Source organism: Dioszegia hungarica (genome assembly GCF_025882075.1).
Source record: "Dioszegia hungarica strain PDD-24b-2 chromosome Unknown MKK02contig_25, whole genome shotgun sequence".
NCBI classification, from domain to species: domain Eukaryota; kingdom Fungi; phylum Basidiomycota; class Tremellomycetes; order Tremellales; family Bulleribasidiaceae; genus Dioszegia; species Dioszegia hungarica.
In genome coordinates this window covers 872828-891446 of record NW_026515779.1, presented here as the reverse complement: position 1 = coordinate 891446, position 18619 = coordinate 872828, and the positions used below count along the sequence as shown (strand labels likewise).

General features: G+C 57.1%; 8 protein-coding genes across 8 annotated transcripts; 5 read left to right on the top strand and 3 right to left on the bottom strand.

The window, feature by feature from the left end:
• Nucleotides 1-2664: 2664 nt before the first annotated feature.
• Nucleotides 2665-4826, top strand: MKK02DRAFT_40834 (velvet factor; the record flags this gene model as incomplete). Its single annotated transcript, XM_053091292.1, has 7 exons — nucleotides 2665-2930; nucleotides 2979-3042; nucleotides 3091-3167; nucleotides 3217-3449; nucleotides 3496-4504; nucleotides 4557-4634; nucleotides 4682-4826. The coding sequence occupies 7 exons, from the start codon at nucleotides 2665-2667 to the stop codon at nucleotides 4824-4826; spliced, it is 1872 nt and encodes a 623-aa protein (XP_052942307.1).
• A 397-nt stretch (nucleotides 4827-5223) lies between these two features.
• MKK02DRAFT_40833 (inositol phosphorylsphingolipid-phospholipase C) lies at nucleotides 5224-6971 on the top strand (the record flags this gene model as incomplete). The annotated part of the gene is made up of 5 exons (XM_053091291.1): nucleotides 5224-5327; nucleotides 5386-5559; nucleotides 5612-5798; nucleotides 5848-5964; nucleotides 6045-6971. 5 exons carry the CDS (start codon nucleotides 5224-5226, stop codon nucleotides 6969-6971), a joined length of 1509 nt encoding a protein of 502 aa, XP_052942306.1.
• Nucleotides 6972-7024: 53 nt separating this feature from the next.
• MKK02DRAFT_40832 (putative ATP-dependent rRNA helicase) lies at nucleotides 7025-9419 on the bottom strand (the record flags this gene model as incomplete). The annotated part of the gene is made up of 7 exons (XM_053091290.1): nucleotides 7025-7432; nucleotides 7482-8204; nucleotides 8250-8394; nucleotides 8452-8973; nucleotides 9023-9141; nucleotides 9197-9293; nucleotides 9343-9419. 7 exons carry the CDS (start codon nucleotides 9417-9419, stop codon nucleotides 7025-7027), a joined length of 2091 nt encoding a protein of 696 aa, XP_052942305.1.
• Nucleotides 9420-9666: 247 nt separating this feature from the next.
• On the top strand, nucleotides 9667-10803 carry MKK02DRAFT_20127 (putative mitochondrial inner membrane protein; the record flags this gene model as incomplete). The annotated part of the gene is made up of 5 exons (XM_053086202.1): nucleotides 9667-9849; nucleotides 9907-10003; nucleotides 10073-10357; nucleotides 10426-10555; nucleotides 10641-10803. The coding sequence occupies 5 exons, from the start codon at nucleotides 9667-9669 to the stop codon at nucleotides 10801-10803; spliced, it is 858 nt and encodes a 285-aa protein (XP_052942304.1).
• Nucleotides 10804-11098: 295 nt separating this feature from the next.
• On the top strand, nucleotides 11099-12523 carry MKK02DRAFT_40830 (vacuolar ATP synthase subunit E; the record flags this gene model as incomplete). Its single annotated transcript, XM_053091289.1, has 7 exons — nucleotides 11099-11155; nucleotides 11281-11361; nucleotides 11427-11509; nucleotides 11560-11713; nucleotides 11811-12056; nucleotides 12120-12167; nucleotides 12482-12523. The coding sequence occupies 7 exons, from the start codon at nucleotides 11099-11101 to the stop codon at nucleotides 12521-12523; spliced, it is 711 nt and encodes a 236-aa protein (XP_052942303.1).
• A 552-nt stretch (nucleotides 12524-13075) lies between these two features.
• On the bottom strand, nucleotides 13076-15091 carry MKK02DRAFT_30317 (uncharacterized protein; the record flags this gene model as incomplete). Its single annotated transcript, XM_053088021.1, has 4 exons — nucleotides 13076-13208; nucleotides 13256-13424; nucleotides 13464-13670; nucleotides 13969-15091. 4 exons carry the CDS (start codon nucleotides 15089-15091, stop codon nucleotides 13076-13078), a joined length of 1632 nt encoding a protein of 543 aa, XP_052942302.1.
• Nucleotides 15092-16319: 1228 nt separating this feature from the next.
• Nucleotides 16320-17291, top strand: MKK02DRAFT_20669 (cytoplasm protein; the record flags this gene model as incomplete). The annotated part of the gene is made up of 5 exons (XM_053086298.1): nucleotides 16320-16430; nucleotides 16479-16518; nucleotides 16565-16752; nucleotides 16803-17139; nucleotides 17185-17291. The coding sequence occupies 5 exons, from the start codon at nucleotides 16320-16322 to the stop codon at nucleotides 17289-17291; spliced, it is 783 nt and encodes a 260-aa protein (XP_052942301.1).
• A 51-nt stretch (nucleotides 17292-17342) lies between these two features.
• Nucleotides 17343-18466, bottom strand: MKK02DRAFT_20073 (uncharacterized protein; the record flags this gene model as incomplete). The annotated part of the gene is made up of 8 exons (XM_053086189.1): nucleotides 17343-17392; nucleotides 17448-17613; nucleotides 17651-17710; nucleotides 17760-17831; nucleotides 17892-17928; nucleotides 17971-18076; nucleotides 18125-18353; nucleotides 18410-18466. The coding sequence occupies 8 exons, from the start codon at nucleotides 18464-18466 to the stop codon at nucleotides 17343-17345; spliced, it is 777 nt and encodes a 258-aa protein (XP_052942300.1).
• Nucleotides 18467-18619: the final 153 nt, after the last annotated feature.

Here is an 18619-nt window from a genome sequence, read left to right as displayed (position 1 = left end):
AGGGCAAATGCGGGGAGGCGGGAGGTCCCGGATGAAACGTTGCCGCATCAGGCAATTTTCCGAATGTGGCGGTCCGAACAGCTGGGTCCGTGCGCAGATTGTTCTTTGATCGGGCGCTTAGGCAGGCTGCGTGAGCGCATGCATGAGGGGAAACGATGCATGCACACGCGAGCAGTGTGCGGGTAGGTGGCGAGGTCGCTCCAAACAGGGGAAGGGAAGGTCCCGCCGCACCGGATTGTTAGAGGAAATATGGCGCTCTTGTAATACGGGCTGCAGTGGCGACTGCGACCCCTCCTCTCCCGCGCTAGTCGTGAGCCATCCATCACCGCAGGTGCGCCGAGCGAGCATTTAATCTGGTCTGTGCATGTACAATCTAGCTTCCATAGGCCCTTGAGATACGCACGCATCCTGCCTACGAGTCTCTGCGTACCTTCCGCTCTCTGGACACAGCCTTTCTCGACACGGGATCTGGCAGGATCTGGCCCGCTTCCATCTGGACTGTGGAACATCTTGAAACACCCCCTCTTCGGGCATAGCGCAATACGCGTCTCAAGGTGAAACGCCACCGGTGTCATGGTGGCGTGGTGGCGTCCAGGATCCAGAGCGACTTCGCTGAAGTAATCAGCATCCGGCCACTCCGGCTTGCATCATCGATTCATCCAGCCCACACCCTCAGATTCCATTCCTGGGTCTTCCATCGTCCCACCTTTCTCTTTTGGAGAATACCGCAGTCAATCGAATCTACTTCGCAATCTTGTCGACGCCTACCATTGCCCGGCCTCGCCGGTCGGAGGATGATATGCTCATTGCCCAGCTCCTTCAACGCCAGCGCGTCAACTGATCGGAGATAACCGTAACGGTGCCTGTCGTCTCCGCCGAAGGCGATCTTCGCACCTGACACTAGTGCAAGGCACGACCTGCAGGCACCGACTGAAGATCTCGAACTCTGATTCTTAGGCTAGAATGATTTGCCGCGGGGCGGAGATGCCAGAAAGTCAACCGCCGACATACGGCCTCGAACGGACCGGAGCACCGTCATGCCCCCGTGTGGTGGAGTCGAGGAGGCGTGGCGAGCCCCTAATGCCCAATCTATCGCTGATCGCGACGCGACCAACATAAGCAGGCGGTCTGCTCTCTCGACCCTCCCTTCCCCTCACCTCCAGTCACCTCCTCGCAGCGAAGAAGCATCGATTTTTCATCCGGTCTCGCCCGCAGCACACCGCCCGATCACCTCAGATCTTAGCGCCAAAGAAGACGCGTCGCAGGGTCAACTTCGGCATCGACAGCCGTCGTGCTCCGAGCGAGCTTCTGCGCGTCGCTTCAGAAGAGCCAAGAACGTCACGACGATCCCCCCGGCACGCTGTCAACACGCTAAGTTCGGGACCGGGTTCCTTGTTGTCAAACCTTAAGGTAAGCGGGCAGTATATTTCGAAATTGACCCCTTGTGTACTCCTGAGGCTGCCGCAGCCTGTCTTGTGGAGAGCGAGGCATAAGCTGGGATAGTAGTATCACCGTGCTGATGCAGCAGAAGGTTGCAGGTTGGCTCAGTCGCTGGTGAGGACGATAGCACTTTCGCCACTTGTTCCGAATACGAACTCAGTGAGTTGCTCACCCTCCTTTGACATTCCCTGCATTCCCTGACTACCTGAGCGCCCTCCGTGCCTGTCGCACATGCCCGGTGCCCGACATGCCGAAGCTCCTAGCAGATGCAAACTACTGATATCGTAGATGGGCGAGAGCATCTGACCTCCTGCGTCCGGCTGCTCTTACCCAGCTTTGACAGAACCCAAAATCTCAAGGTGAGTCGCTGTGGCTTCTGCCTGCTCTGCGCGCGTTCCCCTCATCTCGGAGCAGCCGCTTCCGAGCGGCTCCGATTGTGTCGGCATGTAGATGGGGATGTTTGGAAGACCGCATGGGCGGAGCCGAGCAGATCGCGAAGGGATGAGGAGAGCGCAGAAGGACGGGGCGGGCGGGAAGGAGGTGGGTGTACACAAGAGGAGGGGTACCGCATGCAGCCTGGCTCGGGCTGGAATAGCTGATCTAAGCGTTACACTCTGCTGATCGCTGTAGAATATCGAGGGCTGTCCCCTTGGATCTCCTTAACGGACTCCCCTCGAGCCTGTTTGGAGCTTGTTCCTTGGCACGATCTGAAAGGAGGGTTCTTCATACCCATAAATAAAGGACGGGTCTCGCGCGGGTCACGCGCTCCTGCGCCCCTGCCGCTGACGACGAGCCGTACATCTCGAACGTCGATCAACGGTGGCTCGACATTTTGGTCTTAACCGCGGCATCGGCAAGCTCTACGTCAGCATCATCGCTCAGCAGCACCCGTTGCTTGGTTACGGAGGGTACGCTCCCGATCCTTGATCTTGGTAAGTCAGGCACGAGGGGTGTGATTAGGTTGCGCCCTTTTCCCCCCACTCATTTTGATGTTAAGTTTGAGATCCAGTGTGTTGGGACGGCTGGGGTGGCGTCGTTCGTGGCGGCTGGCGCAGGCTAGTGACGGATGGTCGACCGAAGTAAGAGCCCAGTCTGATGGATCAGGACACCTCGCTATCCTTTCTTCTTCCTCGAACCGCCCTTCACAAGGTCTGGTGATCGATCTAAACCTTTGACGTCCTCGCATCTCGCCACCGCTATCATCCGGATGACCTTGTCCTTGGTATGTCCGGCTCGCCATCATATCACCGATCTCCACCCGCAGAGGAGGAGGAAGATAGCCCGAGATCGAAGCGCCGTCGTGTCGGACCCTCGCCGACACCCTTATTCGATCAGTCGGCGGAACCGGGGCCGTCAAGACTTCGATCAGAGCCGCGCAGGATACCGTCGCATAGCCCCTCAGGTCAAAGCTCGGCTGATGCCGATGCCGACGGCGAGGACATCAGTGGGAGTGAGGAGGACGAAGAGGAGGATTCATCAGCCGGTGGATGGTATGTTTAGTTCTGCCTGAGAAGGGGAGAGTCAGAGCTGATCGATAGGTCATATGAGCTAGTGGTGATACAGCATCCTCAGCGAGCGCGAGCATGTGGTTTTGGAGACAAGGTGAGCAGATTAACACCTTCTCTGCCGCTTTTGGCTGACATCCGCAAGGATCGGCGTCCGCTCTCGCCTCCTCCGATATTGCGCTTATACATCCGCACAGCATCAGGACGACTTGTCCCTCCAGAGTCAGCTATCTCACTAATAGCCTTCCAAAAAGGCGCTGATTTTTTACAGTAAGATACCTACACACACTTTGATGGTCATGGTCGATCTATGGTCCGCCGACTCGACACAGCAGCGAAACGTGGTCATGCACCCGTCATCCTCTTCGGCTGGACGTCCGGTCTCCCCTCTCCCAGCCCCAGGGGCCACTCCGGCAATGGTGGAAGCAGAGACCACTTCGAGACCGACAACAGCGGATAGGCCGCTCACGTCTCATTACCCCACCACCGGCTGGGGCTGGTCCGGTAAGCTAACTCCTTTGCTAGTCCAGCCTATACTGATATCTCGCAGAAGCGCCGCTGCCCCGTATCCCAGCGGGCCAGTCGACCGGTCCATCTCCGCATACACGCATGACCGGCTCAGTGCAGATCCAAGACCATCTCCCCGTTCCATCCTACCCAGACTACTCGCAGCCCCGTCCGGCGTCAAGTCCAATACCAAGTCATCACTATCATCTTGCCCCACTCGCTGCCTTCAACTCACCTCGACCCCTGACTGCCCCGTCCTCTACCCTCCGCCCACTTCACACCGGCCCTACGCCCCGCAGCGGATCTATCCACCTACCACCTCTGTCTACTATCACCGAGAATCTCCCTCCAGCTTCTCCAATTACCATGACCATCCATACCGTCCGCGACTCGTCTGGAAGGCCAACAACGGCCACGACGACCACCTCGTACGGTACCGGTCGACCAAGCACGTCTACCTCTGAGTGGACGACGAATGCCTCGCGCCCATCCTGGTCGACCGAGTCGAGTCGGCAAGCTACCGATTACTCTTTCGGTCGGACGTCTACATCCACGTGGAACACCTCGTCCACGTCGTCGGACGGGGCCGAGCGGGAACGTCCAGTCATCACCGGCTGGCCTCCTCCTCGTACTTCCTCACTGGCGGCGATGACCAGTCCCCAATTCGCGCCCTTAACGCCTCGGCCCGCATCGTCCGGTCAGGCTTGGAGCAGAGGCGTCGAGCACTCAGTCTTGCCCGTCCGACCGTCTACTTCCGGCCACCCTACGTCGAGTCGTTTTCGGAATACCCCCGCCTCTCGCTCTACCTCTGGCCTCGTGCCCGCTCCATTGGCTACCTCCCTGCCGGAAGAAGAATCAGAGGACGAGGAGGACAGCTCCACACCGACCGGCGGCGGCAACTTCTCGCGCGTCCTCGTCGGCTCGGTCTGCGCCATCTGTCAGCGCCTGACAGATGAGAACGGGAATGAGGGGTTGTTCTTTTTTACGCACGACCTCGCCGTGCGGACAGAGGGGACATTCCGGCTCAAGTTCTCTTTGTCTGACTTATCATCGTAAGTGCATTCTTGCTTGTACTCGTCGAAATACTCTGACTGATAGCGGTAGGCTTCTGGGTGGGCAGATGCAACCTGGTGATGGTTCTGCCGTTCTCGCGCAAGCAATCAGCGATCCCTTCTCAGTACAGTAAGTCTTGACCTGTAAATCCAATGAGCCTTGGCTGACTGAAGTAGCTCGGCCAAGAAGTTTCCGGGTGTTATTCCCACCACGGAGCTCACGAGGCTGTTTGCGAGCCAGCATGTTAGATTGCCAACGAGGCAGAAACGCAAGGCGGGTACGGAGGGTGAAGAGGGGGATGAGGATGAAGAGGGTGGATAGGGCTAGCTCCTTTGGAATGAGGTGGCGATCGGGAGGGGTTAAGGCGGGGACAGATGGCGCTTGTCAGTCCGATGTCGTCGTTGGGAACGATCCTTGTAGCTCATTAGGTGATCTTGAAATATGTGAATTAGAAGTAGAATGGTGCACCTTGGCTACACCTGGGACCTCCGGCTTCAAGCTTCGAGCCCCTGCCGCCTCTGCCTGCCTCTGCCAGATCTGTCGAGGGCTGACTGAAGCTCCACATTCCTCATCACCTCATCGACCTTCGTCATTCTGAACCTTGTTCTCGACCAAATCTTACATCGGACTTGCTCTATCCCTCCACACCAACCCACCACTTCACTGCCTGCTCGCAGCTTGCTTAAAAGGCATTCTTGCAAGGCAATCTTTGCGAGCAATGACGACAGCCTCATCTACTGGCTTCGGCTCTTCCGCCTCCACTTCTGCCTCTGCCTCTGCCTCGACCGACAGGACCCTCCGAGTCCTGTCTTTCAACGTCTGGTATGTTTGAGAAGCTATGTCGCCTGATCTTCTTGGATCGCTGCTAATCAGAAGCTAGGGGTCTAGCCATCATCGCAAAAGAAAGAGCCGCCCGGATCCGGGCTATCGCAAAGCACCTCGCCTCGTCGAACTATGACATCGTCTGCTTACAGGAGTGCTGGGTGTACAAGGACTTCGAATTGATACGGGATGAGGTGGTACATACGCTCCCCTACGCTCGATTCTTCAACTCGTAAGTCATCTCTGTTACTCTATGGCTAGAGGTTGATTAGCTGACAAGACAGGGGAGCACTGGGATCCGGTCTCGCCATCTTCACTCGCTTCCCACTGATTTCGGCGCGAGTCATGCCATATGATCTATCGGGTACCCCACAGCAGGCTATAGCTGGAGATTTCTTTGTCAATAAAGCAGCGGCGAACGTGGGGGTGTTTCATCCGATATTGGGCGAGCTGGAGATCTGGACGACCCACGTGAGCTCGCTCAGATCTCACCGGGATGAAGGCTGGGCTGATGTTGTAGATGCACGCCGGAGGCGACCAAGCACCCGACACGAGGCAAGCGCATAGGATAGGCGAGGCGTGGCAGCTGTCGAACGCTGTGCGGGACGGCGCAGCAAGAGGTCGATATGTCATGGCTGTGAGTCCTCACTCCATCGCCAACTATCTACCCCTCCCGAGATGGGGAGGATGAAGAAGGCGTAAATAGCTAATAAGAAGATGGGCGACTTCAACGCCCAACCCGACTCAATCCCCATCTCCCTCCTTCGCTCCCACGCCCAAATGACCGACTCCTTCCTCCAGACACATCCGCGCGCAAACGAGCTCGACAACCTCCCCCTCTCCCCAGAGGTTGCGATGAGCGAATGTGGCATGTCTTGCGATTCGCCACTGAACACCTGGTCAGCAGCTAAGAACATCTCGGAGAAGATTCGGGCGCAGGGCGGGAAACGGCTGGACTATATTTTCTATCGGCAGCCGGATGGGCGAGGGGGCGTGACTTCGAGAAGTGGGGATCGGGAGAGGGGCGATAGCGAAGAGGAGGGAAGAGGGCCAGAGCTGCACTGTGTCAAGTGCGAGCTGGTCTTGACGGACCTGGTACCTGGGAAGGCGTTCTCTTACTCGGACCACGCTGGCCTATATGCTACATTTGAGATTGGCAAGCCGAGGCCAACGTCCAACCCCTTTTCTTCCTCGGCCTGGACATCGACGGCAGCATCAGACAAGGACGATCCGCCTTACACCTTCACACCGGCTCTCGCTCACCTTCCCGGCTCCCCATCTACCCCCGAGAGACAACAGCAATCCCCCTCATCCCTCTCGACACCGGACCTTATCAGGCGCGCCTCGGGCATCATCTCAGACTACGCCATCCTGTCTCAGCGAGCCGCACGGCTGCACCTGCGCATGTCTGCCGTGTGTATAGTAGCGCTGGTGGCGCTATCGGTGGGCTCGGCGTGGCAGCCAAAGTCGTACATCCAGCCGATATTCACGGTATTGGGAGGTCTGCTGGGCGCGGCGGGGGCGACATCCTTCTACTTGGGCTTCGCGTGGGGAAGGTGGGAGGCGGGTATACTGAGCGAGGTGGTGCAGGAGATGGAGCTGGAGCTGGACGTGATTGGGCAGGGAAGAAGGATAGAAGGATAACGCTATTGCAGCCATGTAGATAGATACAATTGCAACCAACATACAATGTACCCTCAATCCAACCCATCAAACATCCCTCCAGCCGCCGCAGCCTTCACCCTTCCCCCACCCCTCTCCACCCTCACCTCCCGCTTCAACAACTTGTACTCCCTCTCTTGCTCTTCACGCTCCACCTGACCCGCCGCCTTCTCCTTCTTGAACCGCTCGACCATGCCCACCTCGACCCCTCCGTCCTCTGCAAGCTTCTGCGCCCAGATCTCATCTTTCCGCTTCTCCCGCTTCTCCTTCTTCACCTCTTTACGCGCCCGCTTATCGTTCTGCTCCGACCACGACTCGCGCATCTCGGCGCGGATCTTGCGCTTCTTCTGGACGTCCTCGGAGATGGGGGTAGCACGTTTGGTTTCCAACGCAGCGAGGCGGGCGGTCTCGCGCGTCTTGTTGGCATATGCGTAAGTGTCCCACTAGAGGTGTCAGCTAAGCACTGACCTCGAAGGGGCTCCTTCAACTCACGTCGACATTCGCATCCTCCCATAGAAAGTCCTGTACATCCTCGACAACCTCCACGGCCTCCCGCTTCTTCTCCACCACCTTCCGCTGCGCCTCCTTCCGTTTCCGCCAGTCCTTGATCTCCGGCATCGTCGGCAGTCGAAGCAGACCAAACCCAGTCGCGAGATTATGAAAGTCCAGATCCGCCAGCCGGAAGATAAAGGACGCCTCATGCTTCGTATACGCCCTCAAAGCCGACACGAACGACTTGGCCGCCCGATCATGCAGCTCCCGATCCTTCATCACCTGTTTCCGGATCGAGTCGCGCATGGTTATCGCCCCCGAATCGACTACGTCTGGTAGATCCGAATCCTCAAGTTGAGCGTTGAGGTACGCTTTGGGCGCAATAGGGATCTTCCGAGCGAGGAGGAAGTCGACGTATTCCTCTTCCCGACCTTGAGCTAGAAGGACCACACCCTTCCCTTGTCGTCCGGCCCGAGCTGTCCGGCCAGCACGGTGGCTGAACGTCTTGGGGTCCGTGGGTGGGTCGTACTGGATGACGACGTCGACGTCGGCAAAGTCGACTCCGCGGGCGGCGACGTCGGTACAGAGTAGAACGGCAGGATGGAGGTGGGAGGAAGGATGGGTGGTGAAGCTCTTCAGAGCAGTCTCGCGCACGCGGGGAGGGAGGTCGCCATGTAGGGAAGTAAGGTGGAAGGTGGAAAGGGCAGGCATGGCAGATAGTATCTGATCGTCAGTATTACGAGCGAGGTGAGGTATAGATGGACTCACTCGGTAGAAGTAATCCACGGCTGCGCAGGTCGAGAAGTAAACGATATACTTCGCCGCCTCATATCTGCTCGATTCGGACTGAAGCAGCCTGACGAGCTGCAGTGTCTTCTCTGCATGTCGACAGATAAGGTAGGTGTTCTGCAGACTATACTTGTCAGCTAAATCCGACGTCTCAGAGGTCTGAGGTCTTCGCCAAGCTCACCTCATCGGCGTCCTTCGCTCCTTTGCCTCCTCTCCAGTCCTCTTATCCTTCAAATTGACCACAATCCTGACAGGATTCCTCAACCCCAGCCCAATCATCTCCTCCACCGCATCCGTCATCGTCGCCGAGAAAAGGTGCGTTCTCCTCTGCTTTGGTAGATGCCGCATGATGCGCTCCACATCCCGCCGATGATCAGGTGAGGAGAGCAGTCGGTCCGCTTCGTCCAGGACCAAACAGTCCAGGTCCGACACGCGGACGACAGACTGGCCCCGCGGCGACAGGAGGAAAGCGGCGAGTCGACCAGGAGTGCCGATGAGGATGTTGGAGGAGAGGGCAAGAAAGGTCTCGTATGGCGTCGGTGTACCCGAGGTGATTAGGCATGGAAGGGAGTAAGGGGCCTCGATGACCTCGCGAGGGGGCGATGGGGAGCGAGAGGAGGAGGCGATAGGTGAGGAAGCAGAAGGAGGGACGAGGGAAGCGAGGAAGGAATGGAAGACGTTGTGGATCTGTGAGGCGAGTTCTCTGGTACTGTCAATAAGGCGCTTGCGGAGCATGAGGAAGAGGGGCTGACCTTGTTGGCGCAATGACTATGGCTGCGACCTCTCCTTTCTTGTACACCTTGTCACTTCTCGCCAGTCTCTCAAGGATGGGCAGGACGAAAGCGAGAGTCTTGCCTGAGCCAGTGACAGCCTACCCAGTCAGCTGAAGTCCGCAACATTTCCTGCGGCGGGGTGAAGAAGCTGACCTCGACTACACAGTCCTGGTTCTTGATAGCACGCGGGATCGTACCAGCCTGAACAGGCGTCATATTTGTGAAGCCTGACGACCTCACGACGTCCATACTGCAAAGTCAGCCGTCGTGATAGCAAGGAGCAAGATGAAAGGACTCACATCCACGGGGTCAGTGGCGGGCTCAGCTTCTCCCACGAGCCGCCGATGGCCGGGGCGGCCGTATGATTTCTATTCATCCTGCTTCTTATCGGCTAGGCTTAGCAGAGCAGAGGGTGTCGCTTAGACCGATCGTGCTGGTCGGTGCAGTTGAGAGAGACGATGGATGAAGGTGGTGCTGAGGTGGTGAAGGTTTGCACCAAGGGCTGAAATTTCAGCGGTAACGTAATGGATTTGGCTCAGCAAGGATCGACCTGCAACTCGCGCGCGCGAAGCCTTCACTTCGCACATCTTCACGCTGTACGACTCAAGCCTCACCTAGCTGCCATGACCGCCCTCAGATCATCAACAAGAGCTCTATCGCTTCTAGCTAAAAGAGCTACCCCGATTCCATCGCGGAGTCTAGCGGGACCTTCAACCGGTCTCGCCCGATCTCAGCCTGTCTTCCAGAGAGGGTATGCTGGTGGAGCGGACGACGGGGGAAGGGCGAGAGATAAGGCCGCTGTAGGAGTAAGTTTACTGACCTGGAGCCATGTAGTGGACAAGCGGACCATGGCTGACCGATAGCCATTCACGTGGAAAGCGGCAAGCGTGTTCCTGGTGACCGGTGTCGGACTGTACTTCTACTTTGAATCGGAGAAGGCCAAAGTACAAGCACGGAGACGTGAGTCCTTCACTCCGGGCCACTGAGCTAGATCTGCTCTCAGCTAGGACCACTATGCTGACCCCCCAGGCGAGGAGTCAGCTACAAAATCAATAGGCAAACCGCAAATCGGGGGACCCTTCCTCCTGACCAACCAGGACAATCAGCCCTTCACAGAGAAGGATCTTCTCGGTAATTGGACCTTGATCTACTTTGGGTTCACACATTGCCCTGATATCTGCCCGGAAGAATTGGACAAGATGGGCGAGGCGGTAGAGAAGGTGGATGGGGAGCGGAAGGAGCGGATCCTGCCGTTGTTCGTCTCGGTCGATCCGGCCAGGGATACAGTGGGACAGGTGAAGAAGTATGTCGCAGGTGAGTACTATGGTGCCGAGAGGGGGAAAAGTCCGGCCGCCTGCGCGAGAATTAGCTGATTATGGTAGACTTCCACCCTCGTATGGTCGGCTTGACTGGGGACTTTGACTCTGTCAAGCGCGCGTGCAAGTCATACCGAGTCTACTTCTCCACACCGCCAGACGCCAAGGCGACAGATGATTACCTCGTGGATCACAGGTGATTCTTGGACTTTCAAGCAGCCTTCGGCTAGCCTGACTCCATTTGCTATCTATGCCCAAGAGCCCGGGAGCTGACTCTGCAGTATCTTCTTCTATCTGATGGACCCCCTCGGCCAGTTCGTCGACGCCTTTGGGAAGAACACCACCTCGGACGAAGTAGCGGGCAAGGTCAAGCAGGCGATGGAGAAATGGGAGGCGGCCGGCGGGAACGCCATGGCAGGGGTGCCACTCCAGGTCGGCAGATGATGGCGGACGGGTCAGGATCCGCTGTCAGCCAGGGAACTTTCTTGGATCTCCCAGCAGACCGAGAGGAGCAGCATTGATCTGAGCGTAGACGTACCGAGTCTTGTATGCATTATCACCCAGCTCACACCCTATCGGCCATCGCTAGACCTGGGCAAGTACTGTAGCCAAGCAGTGCTGGGTGAACGGGATCAAATTACCACCACTCATTCAGCAGCGTCATAGAGTTCCATCCTGTACCTGTGTCCTTTGTCCATATACCTCTCATACCCACCCCTACAACACCAGTATAGCCAAGATGTCCCGCCCAGGAGCCCTGTCCGACAATGAAATCCAAGGCGAGATGAACAAGATGGTACGTTCGCGCGCGCAAGAGAGGGGCGGACAGACGCTATGTTCCTCTCGGTCCCGGTCCCGGTTCGCCTTGACACGTTCACGGCCTATCGCTCATACAGGCTCGGGCAACGCTGATCAGTGCAGGTGGCGTTCATCTCGCAGGAGGCTAGGGAGAAGTCTCGCGAGATTCAGGTGAAGGCCGACGAGGAATTCGCCATTGAGAAGGTGTGTCTTCGTTTTGGCTGGCTGGAAGTTTAGCTTCTAAGCGGACCGGCAGCTAATGACCTCAGGCGAAGATTGTCCGTCAGGAGTCCCTCGCGATAGATCAACAGTTCGAGAAGAAGCGCAAGCAAGCCGAGACTGGATGGAAGATGTGAGCTCGCGATGGCAATTGGATGTAGGCAGTCAGCTGATACGGTGTAGTTCGCAGTCGACCGCACTCAACAGCTCTCGGTTAAAGGTCCTCCAGGCGAGGAACGACCACTTGGAGCAGCTCTTCGAGGATGCTGGAAAGGACGTCAAGGAGCTGGCGTCGGGAGACAAGTACGCCAAGGCACTCGAGGCGTTCATTCTCGAGGTGAGCTTTGACCTGATCTCACTCCACTCGGACGTTTCCCCCGCTTCCCAAGCCAAGGATGTCTTCATCGTATCAAAAGGCTCATATTAATATCCAGGTCCTCCTCATCCTCCTATCGCCCACCGTAACCCTCGCGCACCGCCCAAAAGACACGGACCTCATCAAGAAGGCCACCGAATCCGCCAACAGCTCATACAAGGAGATGTCGGGCCGGGAGTGCAAGATTGAGTTTGACGCGAGTCTGCCGGATGACTCGGCGGGCGGAGTGGTGGGTAGTACATTGGGCGGGAAGATCAAGGTGGACAACACGCTCGAGGAGAGGCTCAAGATTCTGCGGGAAAAGGTGAGTTGGATCGTGGTTCGGGATGGAGGTTGCTGGTGATTGTTGAGGTGCTGATAGTTTTAGATGTTGCCCGAGTTGAGGTCCGCGCTGTTCGGAAAGGACAAGGCGAATGTGAGTGTCTTGCATCGACGTTCCAATGAAATGTGGCTGATATCCTCAGTAATCTAGACCGGCTCTTTGTGCCTTTCGACCATGCACGTTTGTCATCACGGGTGTTGAGTGCTCATCTGCATTCGTAAGGCTTCCCGACAGTCTGTTCGTGTGATGGCCAAACCGGTCGGAACGGCAGACCCGGCTGATCTGTGGCAAGTGTCTCAGGAAGCACAGCGGGCAACTGATTGACACTGGCGTCAGGCTCCCCCGGGAGATACTCCTGCTATACTTTGACAAGATCTACACGATCTACACGACCTAATGACCAGCAGGTGACATCACCCAGTCGATCCTACCTTACTCCTGAGAATTAAGTCCAATTCCGCTTCCCAACTCCTCGCCTTCTTGTTCAGCTCCCTTGCGAGTCGCGCTTCCGCCCCCGCTTCCCCGACCTCGACTTGCCCGAGCTGACCGAATGTGTCCTGCTGCTCGCTTTCCGCGCCGCGCCTCCTATCGCTTGTTCCGCCTTGTCCGCCGCCTCCTGCAAGTAACGGATTCCGCCAAGGAACTTCTGTCTCCTCTCCGGCCCCAAAGCGTCTCGTATATCGTCGATGATCTTCTTACTCTCTCTCACCTCCTTCTGCAGATCGGCGATCTTCTTCACCCTTCCCCATTTGCCGGGAACAAGCGTGCAGCCAACCTTGTCATTGATCCATGGGCCGAGCCGTTGAGCCTGTGCCTTTTCTGGATCGTCCTCGACCGGTCCTCCGCAGCGCGTCAGGTAACTCGTATCTATACCCGAATATGCGACAAGCCGCTTTTCGGCCGCCTCGGCCGCTGCGTGTCTTCCGACACGGCATTTATCGGTAGCGACGCAGCATGCGCCGCATCGCAAGAAGCACGATTTGCAGCACATGCGAGACTTCTCATCGGTCGCTTTTCGGCCACACCAGCGGCCGACGTTGATGCAGAAGCAGCAGCTGTTCGTCCAGCATTTGAGCCACTGGAAGGCGCATTGGAGAAGGCACATTAGGATGATGCCGGCGATACAGGCGAGAACTGGTAGATCAGCTGACTGCACCTTAATGGCTGTGTGGTGGACTGACTGAAGTAGATGAGCGGCTTGTGGTCGAGATACCACTGGTAGTACTGAGAGCGTTTCAGCAAGTACACCCTCACCAGCGCGGCGTTCTGTACCACAAATTTCGGTGAAACTCACCCCTGTCACTTGATCCTTGAGTTTATTGTACGTCGCGAGCGCATCTTGCGCCTGGCCTACCGTCTAAGCAAGACGTCAGCCGTGTTATAATACACCAAGGCGAGGGAAATGTACATCTCCGAGCTCTTTAGCTTTATCCGCAGCGCCCCCGGCCTTATCGGTGAGATCTTTGCCGGTGTTTCCGATATCGTCAATGATTGATCGCGCAAGCCTTGTGAGGCGTAATGGCGCCATAATTGACAATTGTGGGTCGATGTATGCCGGACAAATACTCGGAGTTAGGGTGAATGTCAGACTGTAAGCTTTCAGTGAGTGCGAAGGTCTCTGCCGCTGCATCAGCTGAGGCCCGATCCCGCGTTCCAAGGAGCAGTCAGGGGCACTCCTCCCTTGCAGATAAGGGGCGGGAGGATAAAGGATAGTCGAGCCGTCAGGATACCGATGAGGGTACAAAGCCAGTCCAGTCAGGAGCAGGTCTGGTCAGAAAGGATGCCTATAGAGCTGATCGAGATCTGGCAGCTCTGCCTCCTAACCGCTAGTCAAGCTCTACTAGCCCCCGCGATCCCAAATCTACGCGCCACTACCACGGCCTTCCTCAGTCACTCTCCAATTTTGACATGACCCGTTCCATCCTCCCAAACGCCATCTTGACCTCTCCCCATGTCCCCTTCACCTCCTCCAGCATATCCTTCCGCTGGCCACTTGGGTCCGACTTGGGCTTGACGTCCTGCGTGCCGAGCGCTGAGGTGATCGCATGGAGTGCCTCCCGGCGAGGCTTGAAGTGCACCTCGCCAGACTCGCGGCTATCAGGATTCGGAATATAGGGCCGGCTCGGACCTGCGACGGAGGGGTGTGCAGCATGGCCCGACCTCCCCGACTTCGTGATGGGCTCATCGCGGAGCGTCGCAGGGTCGATCAGAGGGGAGGAAGATGGCTGGGGTTCGAGACCGAGGTCTGCCCACCACAAGAGCGGCATGGGAGGGATGTACGATGGTGGCGATGCAAGAGGCATCCTCGGTGCTTGCGCTTGCGCTTGGACCGGCTCGGGTGAGGTAGGGGCCGACAAGAAGAGGGGTTCCGCCTCGTCCCTGCTATTGAGGTCGTCATCGTCCGAATCTCGGGGAGTGAGGGGCGAGCTGAAACCCGAGATTGGGTATTTCATATGCGGGGGAGAAGTTGGACGAGTTGGTGGAGTCGGAGGAGGTGGTGCCGCCGCTGGTAATTTCCGCTTGTGAGACCGCTTGGGCGGCTGGTTGGTGGTCGTAAATTTGCCAGGCCCGGAGGACGCACTGCGGGGTTTCTGGCTGGGTCCAGCCTGTGGACCCGGCAGTTCCGCTCCCGCACCGGCGTAGTAGTCCATGAATGACTCATCCGGGACCTCTTCCTCCATAATCTCCCTCGCTACCCGCTCATGCATCCTCGCTCGCCTCTCCGCCTTGATGTTACTAGGTTCCGCCTCCAGGCCGACCGTCGAGCCTGGTCGGAAGATCTCCAAATGCCCCGCTTCGTCCGGCTTGCCGAAAGCCTCCGGTCCCTCGGCCGCGTATGATCGATGTAGGTACGAGCCCGGCCTGAATGCTCGATCTTCGCGCTCGTAGCGTGTGGCGGTGTTGCCGAGCTTGCTGGCGTATAGCTTCTGGTTGATAGGTGCGAAAGGGGTGGTGTACTGTTGTAGGATGTTGCGGGCAGCGCGGGCGGCGGCTTGCCTCTTGGGGGCGGTGGGCATCGTGGTGTTGAGATGGGGACAAGGTGGTCAAGAGTGAGACCAAGATCCTAGAGGTCCTAGAAGAGATGATGGACGTGATGGACGGAGGTTGACCAGTGTGAGATTGAAGTAGGGGGGGTCGCTCGTCAAGTTCAGTGATAGAGTAAGAAGGCAGAAGATCGCGCTTGTCCAGGTCAGATGTATACCAGACGTCCGGGCGCATCGCCTGAGTCTGTGCGCTGATTCAGTGGTCCAAGCGGCTATACATGCTCACAGCATAGCCAGGAACTTCTTGAGCTCGCCCTCTGGTCGGAAGCCGACTGTCCCTGTCAGCTTGAAACCCTGGAAGAGAAGGGCATAGACGCACCAAACTTGTTCTTGACCTTGCCATCCTTGAACGCCATGACCGTCGGTAAAGAGCTTATCTTCTCTTATCAGCGACTGCTACCACTGCTCATGCGGATCAGGTGATCTCACCTTGTACTCTGCTGCCAGCTCTGGCCGAGCGTCCACATCGATCGTCACCAAGTCATAAGCGCTTTCGGGCCCAGTGTGCGATTTGAGCAGTGGGGTGAGTACTCGACACGGCTGACACCATCTGAGAATTGTCAGCATCGTTGTGTCATCCGGGCGGGCACTGGCTGCGATGAGCCTTTCGCTGGACGGCTTACTCAGCGTAGAAATCGACCAGGACTGGCTTTGTGGCCGATCCGTCTATGGCTCGCTTCTGGAACTCCTACAATCATATCAGCTGGGATTCTCGAGCGATCGCGTCTGGCCAGAAGATGCAAGGGCAATGAGACGCACCGCGACATCTGCATCGAGGAAGTGGTCCCTCGCGATTCGGGTCGAGTGGAATCCAGCTCGGGCGGGAAGGACGCACGATCGAGCGATGGTTCGGGGGAGTGATCTGATACTCTGCATGGCTGATAGCGTCTGTGATGGAGGAGGACAGGCTACGACGTGGTCGTGAGTACAATATAGGTCAAGAGAGAGGAGCAACAGCAAGGGTCCTCGTCGGACGTCGCTGCGTCATGTCGACCGATGGACTCTTTGGCGAATTAACCGACGTCAACAATTTGGCTTCGGGCCAACTTTTGGTCGTATCTTTGCTCTTCAATCTCTGTGTCCCTTCATCCGAGCAATCTCTAATCTGATCACCCTAGCAGGCAGCTCAGAGGCCGTTCGCTTTAGCCCCGAGAACGAGTACAGAGAAATAGCTCGCACAGAAGACATCTGAGGGTCCGCCATGGCCTCCTCTTCTTCGAACGTGGCTTCTGCACCAGCTTCTGAGCCGGTCCGAGCTCAGCTCCAGGGCGCCGAGGCAGATGCCTTGATCACGAGCACTGATCCGGAACATGTCAGCTGTATCTCTTGCTTATTGTAGAGCATTCGCTGATAAAGATAGCCCGCCAACCTCATCTGCGAGCTCTGCCGCGACTTTTACAGTATGTCCAGCTGCCTTCAACCGAGCTTCAGCAGCTGACCGAGTAGCCCTGGGCTGGGTGACTGGCACTGGTGGAGGTATCTCCATCCGGCATGGCAAGCATGTCTATCTTGCCCCGTCAGGCGTCCAGAAAGAACGGATCAAGCCAGAGCACATCTTCGTTCTGCCCTTCGCGCAGTCGTCTGTCCCAAAGCCAGGGTCTCAGCGGGATTTCTTGCGCATACCGACCAGAGTTGTGAGCTCCGGAAATAGCGTCCTGGCGACCCGAAGTAGCTGACCTCACAGGGCCTGAAAGAATCGGCCTGCACTCCCCTCTTCTGGAACGCCTTCACCCTCCGTTCCGCTGGCGCCTGTATCCACACCCACTCGCAACACGCCGTCCTCCTCACTTTGCTCCTGGGCAAGTCGGCCAAGTCCTTCCGAATCAGCCACCAGGAGATGATCAAGGGAGTCCGGCTCGGCGGGAGCGGCAAGACCCTGCGTTTCTTCGACACGCTCGAAGTACCCATCATCGAGAACACGGCAGATGAGGAGGATCTGACGGAGGGGATGGCGAAGGCGATGGAAGAGTACCCGAACGCGGCTGCCATTCTCGTCAGGAGACACGGAGTGTATATCTGGGGTGAGCTGTCGGCTTTACAAATGCCCAGGACGAGCTGACTGTTAGGCAACACATGGGAACAGGCAAAGATACAGGCCGAGTGCCTCGACTACCTGTTCGAGATGGGTTGTAAGATGATCCAGGCGGGTCTGCCACTGGTTGGGGATGACTAAGATGCATCTTTTCGGAATCTGCCCGGGCACGTAAGGTCGACCACCGATAGATCACCATGCTGACGCTCCCCCATCAACTCGCAACTCCGTCCCAGTCGTATCTGCTCACAGTCAGCACTTGATTTTGCTCAGGATCGAGATTCTTGAGAGGCTCACATGTCGCATAATCAGACAAGAAATAGACCACCGCACCAGCCTGTTCATCGGGCTTGCCTATCCGCTTGGTCATGACCATATCTTCTGTCGATTTAAGAATCTTCTCGTCGTCCCGGAGGATCTGGTTGAGGTCGGTATCCACGAACCCGGGCGAGAGGCAGTTGACCTAAATTAATCAGCAGACGACCGAAATAGATGCTTACCAAGACGCCCATATCTGCCCACTCCATGGCTAGTGATCTCGCAAGGGCGTTCAGGGCTCCCTAGTGGTCAGCTATCTTCAACTTGAGCTGTAGTCATGAGCTGCCGCACCTTTGAGGCGTTGTAAAAGCACTGTGTGGTATTCCTATTGGCTATGCTCGCGGACATCGCTGAAGAGATCAGCTCGAGCAACTCGCCGAAAGTGTACTGCCTTGCAAGACAACACGTACAAGACACGAAGACAACGCGTCCGTTCTTATATCCGTGTTCTTGCCATAGCCTGAAATCAGCTTGTTGCCTGCTCATGCATGTAGCGACTCACTTGACGGCAGCCTGAGCAACGACGAAGCAGCCCCAGATGTTCGGATCCATCTGATTGTCGTAGTCCTCCTTAGTCATCTCTACCGCTGGTTTCGATACGGCAACCCCTAGTCCTGATCAGTCTTGGTCACCCCTACTCAGGAGTGCAGACTTACCAGCGTTACACACTACACCTCCCACAGGTCCTACATCCTTGTACACCCTGCCAACTAGCTCCGCGACTGCCGCCTGATCGCTCACGTCGCACTTGTACGCCTCGCAATGTACGCCATACTTCTGCGATATCTCCTTGGCCCGCTCGGGCGCGTCAGGAGAGGACTTGTAGATGATGGCGACATGTCCACCTGCTTGCGCTATTTGATGTGAGATGGCGAGCCCTATGCCCTGCACAGTCAGGCCTTAGTCAGCGGGCTGAGCCATGATGGCCGAGGACAGCCTACCCTGTTGCCGCCTGTCACGATGAAGCATTTGCTGGTGAGATCAATTTGCCAGACCATTATGCGCAGATGTGCTCGCTATGCAAGATGAGGTCGATCGAGAGGGGCGGAAATGAGTGGAAATGAAGTCGGACGATACTAGCGCCTGAGATCTAGCCTGAAGACACTGTACAGCGGATCGCGCACTGCGTCATACCTCAAAGTTTTGCAGTA